This window comes from Leptosomus discolor, chromosome 1, assembly GCF_034619465.1.
Source record: "Leptosomus discolor isolate bLepDis1 chromosome 1, bLepDis1.hap2, whole genome shotgun sequence".
In the NCBI taxonomy this organism is placed as follows: domain Eukaryota; kingdom Metazoa; phylum Chordata; class Aves; order Leptosomiformes; family Leptosomidae; genus Leptosomus; species Leptosomus discolor.
This window is the reverse complement of record NC_141391.1, coordinates 185,234,511-185,249,080: the sequence shown is the minus strand read 5'-3', so window position 1 is coordinate 185,249,080 and position 14,570 is coordinate 185,234,511. Positions and strand designations below refer to the sequence as shown.

Genomic DNA, 14,570 nt, shown 5'->3' with positions numbered 1-14,570 from the left:
CTTGCTCTACATTAACTAGTTGTGGATATTAGGTTATGCGCAAAAGACCTGAATCTGAGTAGAGAGGCAAAATTGGAGGTAAAGCTCAAAACAAACATGTAGCAATTGTTTCTCCACTTCAACCAAGGCATTTTTAACATTTGTGTATCAAATCACCCAGGTAACAGCATTCCTGCAGACACCTAAGAACTGACATTTAAAACCAGAAGACTAGTCTTATGCTCACCAGCAGACATGAATGCTTTTGGTGTGATATTCTAGGGAGAAAAAAGAAGAAAATGCTGCTTTGGATTCTTAATTCATTGTCTTGCATATCTTTTGTCTGAACATGCCTTTAGCAGCTGAGGTCTAGAAAAGTCTTGGACCTGTAAGTCTTGCTGCAATAAGCACTATAAGCACAGCAACCTATTTCATTCCAAGTTTATTGACTTTTTAGCCTAATAGATAGAGCTGAAATATCTATGAGCCCTTTCCTTGCTCAGGGATTTGGATTCTGTTTACTATTAAAAGATACGATTCTATAAAAATATTAAAACACAAGAAAAACTCTCTGAACTGGGAATTTGTATGTATAGACACTAGGCACGGATATATAAATACAACATGTAAACGTGTCATACAGGGATGTTCCGCACACACCCACATGCACATTCCCACATACGCACAAATAATCAAAAAAGACAGCAATTAAAGCCTTAGAGTCCTTGTTTCTCATGACATGACTCCTAGTTAATATTACCTTTGCTGATGTTTTGGCTAAAACATCTTGCAGTTCCATAATTTTCTGCACAAGTCCATGGAAGTCATTACAAGTTGGGCATGCTGGAATAATAAAATACGTATATTAATTTTTAAAAAAATGTATTCACAATAGGTTCAATCCTGTAGAAGTTGACAACTATCACACTGAAACTCAAGGTTTTAAGAAAGCTTGCAGGGCAGAAAGTAGGTACAAAGCACACCTTTTGTTTTATGGTATAAGAATTAATAGACTTACTGCGATTAAGATCTGGGCATTGAGAAATAAATCCTTGAGGCATGACAAGTAAGTGCACATCTTGCATTACGCCCTATGTGCGAGTGAAGAGAAAAAAAAAAAAAGGAAGGATACATTATTTTTACCTGTCAAAATTATGTTTTTCATTCACCATGTAAAACATTATAACCCACAAAGAAAAATTGCCCCATAAAAACAATACTTATGAATACACAGCTTCTTGCCTAGACCAAATGCAGTGATAGAAGAATTAACAGAAAGTAAAATAGATAGATGTACAAATAGAGACATACTGAATCATTTTAAACACAGAAGATTAAATGTCAAGGTGTAATTATGTGGCAAGAGTTTGGTTGTTTTGAATTCATTGTTATTTTTAGTTAGCCGCTGCAGAAAAGCTTGAAAATGACCTTTAAAAGTAATTTGAAAAACAGTTGCAGTTTCAGTTACTTTGAAACACTCTTAAATAAAATGCAAATTCTTTACTAAGCTATAACTGTCAAATCAAAGTTGAAGATTAAAGAAACTAAGTCAGAAAAGAAAACATTCATGCAAACCCTTTATGATTTTGATGGGGATCTTTCCATAAAGCATGCAGAATGCTGAGAAACTGTTAACACAGCTGCAGAGTCACATGTTGGCAAGAACTTAGAGGAAGTTTAGCATGAAATTCAACTACGCTATCTAGAAAGCACCGGTTTCACCGAGTAGATCCCACGCTTGCAGACAGAATTCACACATGCATCCTCAGTCATTAAGATATTACTAGTAACCACTTTGCTGCTCTCCGAAAGCAAAGGCCAAATAGCAATTTCAAAGTGAGACATCCGGTCATATTTACCCCAGATGTCCCTTTCATCCATGACTCTCACCCTGCATCTCCAAAACTCCTTCTTAGGAATAATTACAACATGCTTCAGCATGCTTATAAAGAGAACGTTTCACGACACTAAGAACACAACCCAAACTAAACTAAACGCAAGAGTCCACATTTCATCCACATACACAGGGCATTCAATACAGACATTACAAAGTCAAAGAACCAGAATTTTGACCTCAAGTGAATGACTCGGGGTGACTTAGCAACCTAACCGACCTACAGAGAAGACCAGGTATCACTGGAGGGCAACTAAGAGGGTACTTAAGTACCATGCCTACCTTTCTCCTAATCAACAAAGCTGTGATCTAGGGCAACTGGATGCTCCACCATGCTGTGTAAGGAGCTGCGGTGATTAGCTAATAGTGAAAAAAATAGGTGTGCTTGAGACAGGGCTCCATGTCAGGACCTCCCACAGCACGTGTTCTGGAAGCCAGGAGCAAAGACCTCTTTGAAGAGCACACCAAAAACCTCACTGTATTGAACTTCTCCTCCTTTCCTTCCTTGATGCCATCAAGTTCAAACTCATGTCAACCCAAGTTATGCCATCTTCATGGAAAGGAGGAATGGCAGGGTCCAACCCATTCAAGTTTAAAACAGTCTTCACTGAACACAGAGGCAAGTATTCAAATAATCTAGCTATTAACCAACAGTAAAGCTCCTCTAACTATTTGAGGAGCTTTATTCATCATCCATCAGCTGTGATGTAAGCTGCACTCCACTTGCCAGGAAATCAGTTTCCTTCTCATCTCACAAAGTGACAAGAGGGAGCTGTTAACACCTAGCCCACCTGGGCTCTCAAATCAGAACCTCCTGACAATACATGAGAGGCTTTGCACAGGCTCCTAAAGAACCTAGTAGTTCAAATTAATACACCACTAGATGCTAGGTACCGAATTAGTACTAGTTACACAGTACTAGAAATCAGATAGCCAGAATTGTGCTCTCAGACTTCAGACCTTAAAATGAAATGGGTACAAAGATATCCCAGTAAGAATTTGCCTACTGGCACATTAGTTTAGTGCAACAATATTATGTTCAAAATCAAATACACCAAAATAAAATCTTTTTCAGAGTGACTAATGATTTTGAGTACCTTGACCCTTCCGGACAATACATTTAATCCACTCAAAGTAGCCTGATTTTTGGAAATAGCTAAGCACCTAGACCTCTCAAAATCAGATCAGTGGGAGTTGTCCCACAGTGACTGTCTAAAAATACAGGCTCTCCAAAGCACTAAGAAGCGTTCAAAGTCCACATCTTCTAAACTGATAAATCTCCTGTACTACATTTTCAGATGCAGTTTGACTATCGGTACTATATTATCCTAAAGAAATTACTTAGCACAGTATATTTTGGCTATACCAATGCTCTTAACAGCTCTCCATTCCTGTATTTCTGTTAACTGCTTTATATGTGTAACTGAGGCAAAATTCTCCATGTATTTTCTTTAATTTTATCTTTCTTGAAAAGAAAGAAATAAAAAAATAATACAGTCCACTACTGAAGAATTTCTTTTTCTACACCTAATGAGCTTCTTCGCCGTGACTACGATTTGGCAAAAAGAAGAATATAACCAAGCCAAAAACTGAGAAGGCGCAAAAAAAAAAAGGCATATTAATTATAAACTTGTAGAATAAATGAAGTGTATCTGAGATCAGTTTAAGCAACACATTAATATTTTCTGATTTTATTCTTGGAGTCAACTGTTTATTTAAGCCGGAAATATAATTTTGCAGCTTGTTTAGCAGACATCCTCTTAGTCTTTTGGAGGAAAAGGAAACGAATTGAAAAATAAAAACAAAGTCATGCTTCAGTTTTCAAATCTGAGTGCCCCACTGGACTTCTGTACTTCATATACAACAAGGACATAAATTAGCATTTAAGTATAGCAAACAGTATTTCAACACCCAAAAACTGACTTTAGCACAAAAGCACAGAACTTGCTGTGAAAACCATAGTCAAAGTGGTTTACGCTGAAAAAAAATATTTAGCAGGCCATATTTTTAAAAGTGATCAATTCCATTTTGATGCTCAAGTAAAAAGATGCCTACTAGGAGGAAAATAGGACCACAGTGTGGAAGGCATCCACAGGGATGCCATCATTTGTTAAAGCAGCTCCAGAGGAGACTGAGGCCAAACCACAGATAGCCGCTGTGACCAATGAGTGCTATCTAAATGGCCTCAGAGGAACCAAAATTTACATTCCAGTTCAACATACCGTTCACTTCTTCAATCTTGCTATACACTAGACCCCTGCTATAGATACATGTTAAAGCAGAAGCAGTAAGCAAAAAGTATGTACAAATATTCTTCCTCTGGGGCAAAAACCATTTTCTTTATTGATGCTACTCATCTTATTCATTTCTGAGCCAGAAGATATTGTGATGAAACCTAAATCCTACAGAGGCAATGAAACTGGAGTTCCCTAGACTGCAGTGTTCTGTGACACACAAAATAATGCATCTAGCTATGATACAGGCAATAATATGACCATTTACTTCCTGGAATTCTGTTGCCTTTCCCAGCTTAGGCTGTTACTGGCAGTGTCATTTGGTGCCACTGAGCTCTGCAACTTTATTTAGTGAAGTCCAGTTTGATGGAAATACAGCTCACTGCATCACATATGCTAATACACAACATGCCACAGCCCTCAGAACAGTGTTATGATTACAGAAATAGACTGGTTGAGGTTGAGAGGCACCTCCTGAGATCATCTACTCCCCTGTTCAAGCAGGATCAGCTAAGTAGGTTGCGCAGGACTGTGTTCAAATGGCTTTTGAGTATCTTCACAGGAGTCTTACTCTGACCAGCCTCACAGTAGAACTGTTTTCTTATGTTCAGATGACATTTCTGGTGTTTGTTTTCAGCCATTGCTTCTTGGCCTGTCAGTGGGCACTACTGAGAAGGGTCTGGATCCCTCATCTTCATTCCCCCCACACATTCAGGTTTTTATACGTATCAATGAGATCCCCCTTGAGCCTTCTCTTTTCTAGGCTGAACAATCCCAGCGTTCTCAGCCTCTCCTCATATGAAAGATGTTCCAGTCCCTTAGTCATTTTTATTTAAGTTCACCCTTTTCCTTCCATGGAATGCATACCTTAAAATAACCATGTGCATTATTCCTCTGTCCCAGCCAAAAGGTTGTACCCAAAGGTAAGTCCATGAAGGGCTTCTCCACAACTCTCTCATAAATTCTGAAAAGGAAGGGAAAAATATAGTCCCAAGTTGTTATAATTTATTTTACTCAAAGCTAGAATGTTCCAAATGTGACAACTTCTTACAAAACAACACTCTCTACTTACTTATTGCAGTCCACATGTAAAATCAAGTGAGAGGCACTGATTGCTAAGGAAAGCCTGTGCCATTTATCGTCTGCCAAAATATATGGGAATACTTCTGTGTGGGAGCGATGACTGCCTGAACGATAATGCAACCTGATTTCATTTCGATGACCGCTGCTTTCCAGCTCCAGGTACCTGTACCATAAATGCATCATTGTGTCATGAACCATTTTTATCAGCACAGCAACATTTTACATAACACAACTTCTCATTATCATGCAGGAACTATTTAAAAGAGGGGGAAAGACAAGCAAGGAGATACAAAGATGAAAGTAGACACTTTTCAGATTTGCACTACATCCTTCTTCTCAATAACACATAACAGCAGGTTCTAGTTTTCATGGAAGTATACAAGATCCCAAGCCAAGTATTTTTTTTTCCTCTAGCAACACTATTTTCCATAGCATGATCTGATTGAAAACATAATTACCCTATTATGAATAATCCCCTCATATCCTGAAAGCACAGTAAGGACACTCTGAAGGCATGAACACGCAAAAGACAACACCAAGTTTTGCAATAGGGACATTATTAGCCATTACCAACCAGGGGAGTAAGCAAGAACAGAGACTGAACACAAATACAAAGTCAAGAAGTGCAATCTCTTCAGAACAATTTATATATGTGTACATATTTGCTTTGTTAAATAAGTACATGTATTTGTGGTATGTGTGTGTATATATATACACACACACGTATATACGTGTATACACATACACATATATACATGGTAAAAAAACAGCATTGCAGCTGTACCAAGGTAAGTGCATCATACAACAGATTCGCAGATTGAAAACATAAGATTTTCTGGTGGAATTCCAGCAGATCAATCTAAACAGCACCCCATAACCAAACTTACTACTTAGTCAGACAGGCCTATTTCTTGCGTATCGGACCTCTTCTGGGAATAAGCTTGACAAATCATTTGTCTTCCAAGTACTAAGCTTCTCATTTTAAAGTCCCCCCCTAAAATTCTTTTAAAACAGGAAAGAAAAATAGAAAGGGAGATTCTCTAATAATCTATGCAACCTACAGCTAAAGAGCAAAGAAAATAACATAGTATGTGGTGAGATGCTCAACAACTGACAGAATGGACAACTCATTTTTGTCTGGTTTCACTGCTACATCTGCAATCAGCATGACAGTGGTTTGCAATCTGAGTGCACGCATGTTTTAGGGTGATATCGTTTAATTTAACAGGCTATCTATATTAAAGAGCAGACAAGACAATGATCGCAGTTTTTGAGAGTGAAGATGAGACCAAATCAAAACCACCTTGGTTGGGCAATCATTATCTCTAGGAGGAGGCTGGGCTCACGGCACATCTCTCCTTCCTTCAGGGTGTTTCACAGTGGAACATGCCCTAGCAAAAGCACAAAAACAACTATCCTTTTGCAAAGCTGGCAAAGGGCAATTTCTTCTTCCTCCCCAGCATTAACGAAGCAGTTAACTACAGTCAGCAATAAATTTTATCATCTGAGATAATTTACCTCCTCATGGCCCAAAAATAATTTTTGCATTGGCAAGAAGTGTAAACTAATTGAAGGCCTGGCTGGAAAAAAATTGGGCAATAGTGGCAGGACATCAGTCAACTTAATAACCTCCTTCATAACTCAAGCTTCAAGGATAAAAATAAGGTCACTCTCAACCTGCCAGAGGAGGGGAACATTAAGGAACCAGACTCCTCCAGCAAGTTTTAAGTGTTTCCACCCAGTTGCAGATACAATGTGGAAAAAAGAAAGGCATGGATATGTTGAAACATATCTCCTGGTAGAATCAATGGCTGGCTCCTACTCTTTTCAAGGTCAATAGCAGGACACACGCTAACACACAGATATGCAGGCATGCAGGGAACAAACTACACCAACAGACATATAGTCAGTACTGAAGGTATAAAATAAACACCCATTTTGCCCCTTATGCAAGTGACATAATGAAATCTTGGAGAATGAAACATGGATTTCCCAATAAAAAGAAGACATCACTGTAAAAATTTCAGGAATTAAGAACTGCTGAGAAAGGACACTGACTAAGCAAGGAAACCTTCCTACACAAAGCTGTGCAAAAATTATGGACACCTTGGGGTTTTGTTTTCACTGTGATTAAAACACTGTTTTGAGATCCACAGGCAATCTCTTATGTTCTTCCATTTGGTAAACTAACAAATACATCTAACTTCTAAAGGCCTGACGATTGTTAGAGAAAACGTGCATCAAAGTGAAGAATAAAATAATAGCTGTCAGGAAAAATTAGAAGAATCATTTATGGTTTACTAATAATCTGTAGAGGCAGCAGCAAAATGCAATTAGAAAAGCAAGTGGAATGACAGCCGGAACAATATTGCCTTCAGCTTGAACCAATGCCATGACACTGAAACACAGGGAAGCGAATCATTTTCACTTCATTTTTGCCAAAATGTTGTGTTTGCTATTCCATTTTTATAGATTTGCTTAACTACCTGGACTTAGACGGCTCTGGTTCAGTCTTGTGAGTTTCAGAAGATGGGACAAGCCTCAGCACTGAAACAGAGGTGGAAACGCAAAGCTTGCCCGCAGTGAGGCTTCTCGCGCCATCTGTGAGGCTCTAACACTTGGGTACATATTTTCCAAAGGTTTGGAAGAGTCTTTGAGAAAGTAAACTAAGCATTAACAAATTCCTTTATATTGACAAAAATACTCTATACTTCTCTGTACACTCAGGATTACTATTCTTTTGAGAGAGAAAAGAGGGTGATCTTGGTTCCTAAAGGACTTACTCCCAAAGGGAACAATAACTGCACTATACTGCAGTCTTCTCCTAACCAAGAATCTCATTACTGAAGTTTCAGGGGAACCTCACCAGCTGAATCACTGGTTTCTTGTCCACACCAGCCCAGCCCAGCCATTGCAGGGAGAGCAGCAGCCAAAGAAGTCCCATTACTAACATCACAGCTGCTTCTCCCAACAGCTCCAAGGTGCTCCTCTATGCTGCAAAAGGCAAACAGCTCTTGGAGTGAAAAATAAACCTCAATGAGAAACACAGTACAACAGCAGAACTTGCTTCCCCCTTTACAAACATCCACGATCTCTATGTTACTTAATCAATACCAACCTATTTGATTTTAAACCCAAAAAACCCACATACACTCTGGGTCAAACAGATGTAACTTCACAAGGAGATGGTATGTGCTTATGTTTACTATGTTTGACTTACAGAGAAGAAAATGCCAACCTGAAAAAAAAAAGAGGTTGTTACATCTCCATAGATCACTCTGTGCATGCACAGTCATTGCAAAGGCAACAGCCAAGGCCACAGTAAGATCAGCTGCTCTGCTTGGAAACCTGCCAGACAGCAATCCCTTACATACTGACGAAGGCTGAGGCTATCTTCATAAGAAGAAGAAATTTGTCTCAAATGCCCTAGAGGAATCTGAGACAGAAAACAGTGATGTTTTCTCTCCTGCCCAGCACTGATCTATTGTAACTGCTGGGTAAGAGTCAAGAGTCAGCAGATCTGCTCAACTGCGGAGCTTCTATCGACCATCCCAGCGAAGGGCCCATGGTCTGCACAAGCCTACGCAGGACCTACTCTTCAGGCTGCGACAGACCAGTGTGGGGGAGACTGTGGAACTAAAACCCAGGATGTACAGCAAAAAGCTAGAGATTTAGGAGGTGAAACACCAGGTGGTCCTGGTGTACGTAGTCTTTGAGAAGAGGGAGGTATGGCCCTTCCAGCTAAGAGGCAGTGTTGGTAGCGCCAACACTTTGACGTCTCACTCATTCATTTGGCATCCCTCGTCACACAGCAAAAACACTGTAGCTGCCCATTCTTCCTCCAGGCAACTAATAATTTCAACTTCAATTTCAGCATGTAGACAAATATTTTAGAAGCTAAAGGCAAGAGGTCATGGATGGTTTTAAACTTTTACTACTCACATTTATAGGTATAGTATTAAAAGGGTTCTTCACGGCTCTTTGGTCTACACTAAGAAAAGGAAAACCAATAAAACTAAAGAGGAGTGTGTGCTTAAGAAAAAAATTAAAATCCTTATTTCCATTACTTGTAAAAATCTTTACCTGAAGACTTCCGATACAAAAGTTCTAGCTTTTTTGTCAGGTATGATTACATAAAACACTAAAAAAAAAAAAAAAAAAGATAACTGACTCAGTAGACCCTATTCATTGCAAACTATGGCTACAATAGCAGTAAGCAATACTGCTGGATCTAGATTATGAACGTGTAAAACCAATTCACTCTGCACAGCCACCACATTCAGCAATGTGTTATTTGCAATTTTCCATGGTATGATGACTGGGCAGTCAAGAGTGTGAGCCTTATTTTTCTATTTGGAAGTAACACTTAAAGTGTTCTGAAAAATTAAGTGGGAGTATTTACCACTTGGTGTATGCTTTAGAACAATATGGCATCAAAATATCCCCAGATGAATTCTAAATGCCAAGTGGCACCTTTACTACAGCTGTAAAAACCTAGTCCCCATCACTCACACTACTGCTTGGCCTTATTGGCTTTGCCCTTTTCCCTGACTATCTAGAGCTCTACCTGGGCAAGAGATGACTGATGGTTTAGCCAGGGAGTGATAAACAAAAACCTGGTCTTCACTTCTCTGGATAAGTTGGTAGAACCTCGTGCAAGCGCACAGCAGGCAGGAAACCCACCAATTCAGTTTCTGCCTCTTCCTTTTGCTGAATACAGTTTTAGAGCCAAACAAGAATTTTCTAACATAGGATATTTTTGTTCAAAAATGCTGATGCATTCATTAAAACCAGATCCTCTGATAGAAACAAACATTCTCGCAGCAAGGCTTGTGTGGTCCAGGATGAAATGCTTGATAAAACGAGAGACAGAGAGCAAATCTAAGACTCTCTAAAAGACTTTCTCAAACACTCTTCAACGCTGCAATTACTATCTATTTGAAAGCAGAGATCCCAAGTGAAGAGAGGTCAAAATCAGAAGAGGGTATTTCCCATATCAAAACAGAGTGCACAAACAATGGGACAGTAAAAACAGTCTCTCAGGTCAACCTGACAAGGCTCTTCCATTACATAAAACTCATCAACCAAAAAGAGTAAGTCAGGGACAAGAGCAACCTAAGTTTGTAAGTTGATCTCAAGTCCTATGCCTATACTAATAAATAAAGCCATCAACGCTTTTTCCACACTGTTTTTTTTTTCCACACTGCCTGTTGGGAGCAGTCCCTGGACAATGCTACCCCACAAACCATGCCCTGGGGGTGCTAATTGCAGGAGACAAAAGCATGCCAAGGAAAATGCTAACAATGATGTAGAATGGACAACAGCAGATCAGTGCTCCAGACTGGGCCTAGGTGCTATTTGGTTCACAAGCATAGCACTGGCCAGGCACTGCCAACAAAGCTTTTTACTGCGTTGAGTGATGGGGGAAAAAAAAAAAAAAAAAGAGAATATCAATCCTCAGGACACTTGTCTCAGATGGAAAAGAACCAAGTTCAAGTCCCTGCTCCAAGTCAGGCAGAGCAGAGATTAACGGTGCAAGGAAAATGCCTCTGAAGCACCCCAGCCAGCGAGCTACTGATAGTTCTGGCATTTACATCTCTTCTGCTATTTATTTTCTTCTACCACAAAAAAGGTCAACCATTTCAGCTTTGTTCCAGCACAACGACTGCTCATCACACTGGATAGCTATGGAGGACAGCTGGGGAGGAGGAAGATGCACTCCTGATGTGCACAGGAGATGAAGCCTCATGCTGGGACATGCAGCGAGGAACATCCTCCACATCAGGACGTTCACGGGAATGAGAACAGCCAGGTGACAGATGACTGGAAAGGCAGAGACACTATGTCTGTACCTGACTCAAACTAATAAAGCACGTGGGAAACAAATATATGTCAAAAAAATCTTGTTCCTATCAACATCTTTCAGCCCTTCATCTGACTTCAGTGGGGCTGCTGCAAACTGGAAGATTTTGCTGGCTTTGAAGGCAAGAACTTGCCTCTCACCTGAGAGATCTCTCTGCTCACCTCCCAGACTTTGAGCTCAGCTACACCTCTAAATGAGGAAGGCAAAATCTCGCCTTCTTGACCTGCAGAGTCTGCATAGCTTCTGCTGAGCTTAGTGCTATGATCCAAGAGCCCCTCGTCATCACAGGAGCGAGATATCCTGGACCCTCCAACGTTACTGTTGATGACAAGGCAAGGCTCCCAGTCAGCCTTGCCACAGCACCTGCAGGAGTGCAGCAGGAGCTGAGGCCCCACCGAGCTCCCCAAAGCACATGGAGAAGAGCTTTTCTCCCAAAAAGTGCTAGCTTGGTTGTGCAAACGTTCAAACCTGGTATTACAGCACATTGCCCATACCACCCCCATTCGAGCCATGAATACGAAATCAAACCACAGAAACAAGTCATCTTTCTCTTTTGGGGTAGAGGCAAGAGTCCAGCCAAAAGTTCAGTGGCTACACAGAGAATCCTTTGTCCCAGAGAATCTTCTCACACTAGAAATGCAGTGAATGAATGAAAGAAAATACTTTTTTTTTTTTTTTGACATCTTTGATGAAACATGCAAACTGCATCAGAAGAAAAGGCGGCTGACACCAGAGGAATTTTAAATCGCTAGAGGAAGTCCATTCAAAAGCAATTGATTGTTATGAACAAATTTAAGAGGGTTCATAGTCATTGTCAAACCAGCAAGAAACAGCAACTAAGATTTACTACCAAAAAACCCAAAATATAGAACATTACAACTCTCCACTCTTCCAGCAAAGAACAGCACGGAGTGGTTTAAAAAGCAGAAATAAGCTACTACTTGTTTTGGCACAGGGAACAGCCACATACAGCTTTAACATTTGAAAATTAATCCCACGTTATTATTCTTACCTAACCTCTGCTCTGCAAGTTATTGACAGGGAAGGGGAGAGCACTCCTCAGACAAAACCAACATAACTCTACAGTTTTGGCTTAAGTGGTAAATACTGGAAGTTTTTCTCAGTGTAATGTGTTTGAAGCAGATTTTGTGGTGTTGGCAACAAGACTTCACACTGCAGTCCAGAAATACAGACACTCATACATCAAAAGCAGGGAACAGACAGTTCCATTTCTATTTTAATACAATGGTCAAATGATAGAACAAAATTCATGCATCGGGAGTTCACCTCTGGCAACTTATCTCCTTGTACACCTAAACCAGTGATAGAAATTGTCACAGATTATTTCCTCCTAGATGCTGAAAGAGGTCTGAAACTGCTGTACAGTATAGCCCATTCAACAGCAGAAAAATCACAAGATACCAACAGCTGTGAAAAAAAAAATGCTAAGTAAGGCAGAAATTGAATAAATTAGTAGAGATACACAATTAAGCATAGGCAATGCCTGTCCATAATATTCTATTGATTTCAGTGCTCTGTTTCAGGATACAAAAAGCACTAACCAAAGGAAAGAACAGTTAAACTACAATCTAGTGATCTTATCCTTTGAGGGCCCTAATACACAGTATCTAAAGAGATACGAATATAACATTAGTTGTATAAAGACATCTAACCATGAAGAGATGAAAAAGCTCTATTACATCTCTCCACTGTTGCCAATTAAATGAAAATATATGATGGAATAGTAAGACCTAACATATATTACAACCCCCTTGCAGATTCAAATCATCTCTCTGCTCATTCTTCCATCAAGAAGACAGTGAGACAAATTCAGAAGTGAAATGAGGAGGATAATACAGCCTAAACTGAAGGCTGAGAGCAAGCACACAGCATCAGTGTGTAACAACGCTTTCACTCAGACTTAAGGCACCACTTCATTAACATCATTCAAAATATTTACCTTGTTATTGTAAAGTACAATGCATTTTAGGCAGGGCACTGTATGGGGTCAAAGTGATGCTCTCAAGTTAAGACAACATTTGTAACTTCTACCTTTCAGATATAAGCCATACCTAAATCTGCCCAGAAAGATGCACTCAGCTGCCTGAAACTCGTCTGAACAGTAATTGATGTGCAGTTCAGACTCCCTGAGACCATAAGAATTTTCTTGAAAGTATCACCTCCAAGCTGTACCCAAAACCACCATTGCCTGAACTCCCTGGCTGCTCTAGTCAGTGGGGAAAAAAAGCAATCTCTGTGGAAGAATGTGAGCAAATTAGGAAGGGATAGTTACAGGTATCGTTTCAGATTCCTTCACTTTAAGATCAGGTTTTAAAGATTTGAATACTCAACTAGTAAAAGAAAAATAAAATCATTCAATAGAGTAGAAAAAGATGACAATATCCGCAGAAATTCTTTCAGGAGCTACTTTTTGTGGCAACAGCAACAGCCCAGCCTCAGCAAATGTCCAAGCCTCAGATTTACATGGAGAACTTCTGCATGTACCTACAGGGACGGCATTCACCACATGGCGTTAGAGAGGAAACTTTGGGAGAGCAGTCCTGGCAACATCTTAAGACACAAAACCTTAAGTAGTTACATGACCATACATCAGTGAAAGTATTCATTTTTGATGATCCTCAAAAGAGAACCACCAAAAGAGAAAAAAAAACCCAACCATAAAACTATACAACACAGACTGAATCAGTAAACTCTGAATCATGTAAACTATTTTAAGTACATAGTTTTAAAGAAAACTATAAAATTAAAAACATAACTGCAATTTAGGAAATGTCCTCAGTTGTTGTAAATTAGCATATTTGCACTAAAGTGCCTAGACCCATGCAAAAAGAGGATGAGTTTTCACTCTGATTAATTTTCAAAAATGCATAAAATATTTCCCAAGCCACTGAATAAATAAATATACCTTTTCCCACACTTTAAACAAACATATTGATTTTCTTGTACCCTAGAAATTCTTTTACCCCAGAACCATTAGCTGTTATGAAACCTCTCTAAAATAAAAACACATGAAAAGTTACTTGTGTGATAACTGATTATATCGTTCAGTTACCGCCACCTCCGTCCTTCCTCACCACCACTGCACTCCTCACTGCAGAAAAGAGCTAGTACTGACCTTTGTAAATTAAGAATATAGCCAGGTGTGATTCTATCTCACAAGGTAGCAGTTCAATACTAGCGTAAATTTTTTTGACATCAGAGGAGCTATACAAGGCTAAAGCTGGTGCAAAGGAGTGGAGTCAGGTCTGGCGTTACAACTATGATGACTGCTGTGACACAGAGTTCACAAGAAGTTGTTTAAGAACTAAAGGGCTGCTACAGACAAGCCCCTGGTCAGAGGTGGGCAAGATCAGAGAGATGGAAATCCAGCACTGAAGAAGCACTTATTTCATGTAACCCTTCCGAATGCTTCCTTTCAGCTTCTACATTCTCTTGTCTTTATTGTCATTCATCATAAAAGAAAATTAAAACCATAACCTACTACAGTAGACTCAAG

General features: G+C 39.6%; 1 protein-coding gene across 1 annotated transcript in view; it reads right to left on the bottom strand.

Moving 5' to 3' along the window:
- NELL2 (neural EGFL like 2) overlaps positions 1 to 14,570 on the bottom strand; it is a 150,122-nt gene that overhangs the window by 111,074 nt on the left and 24,478 nt on the right. The window contains exons 4-7 of the mRNA XM_086472416.1: positions 5,180 to 5,353; positions 4,975 to 5,071; positions 998 to 1,070; positions 740 to 822 (exon numbers count right to left, since the gene is read on the bottom strand). Of these exons, the coding sequence (XP_086328542.1) occupies positions 740 to 822; positions 998 to 1,070; positions 4,975 to 5,071; positions 5,180 to 5,353 (427 nt within the window). The remainder of the gene's footprint in view (positions 1 to 739; positions 823 to 997; positions 1,071 to 4,974; positions 5,072 to 5,179; positions 5,354 to 14,570) is intronic.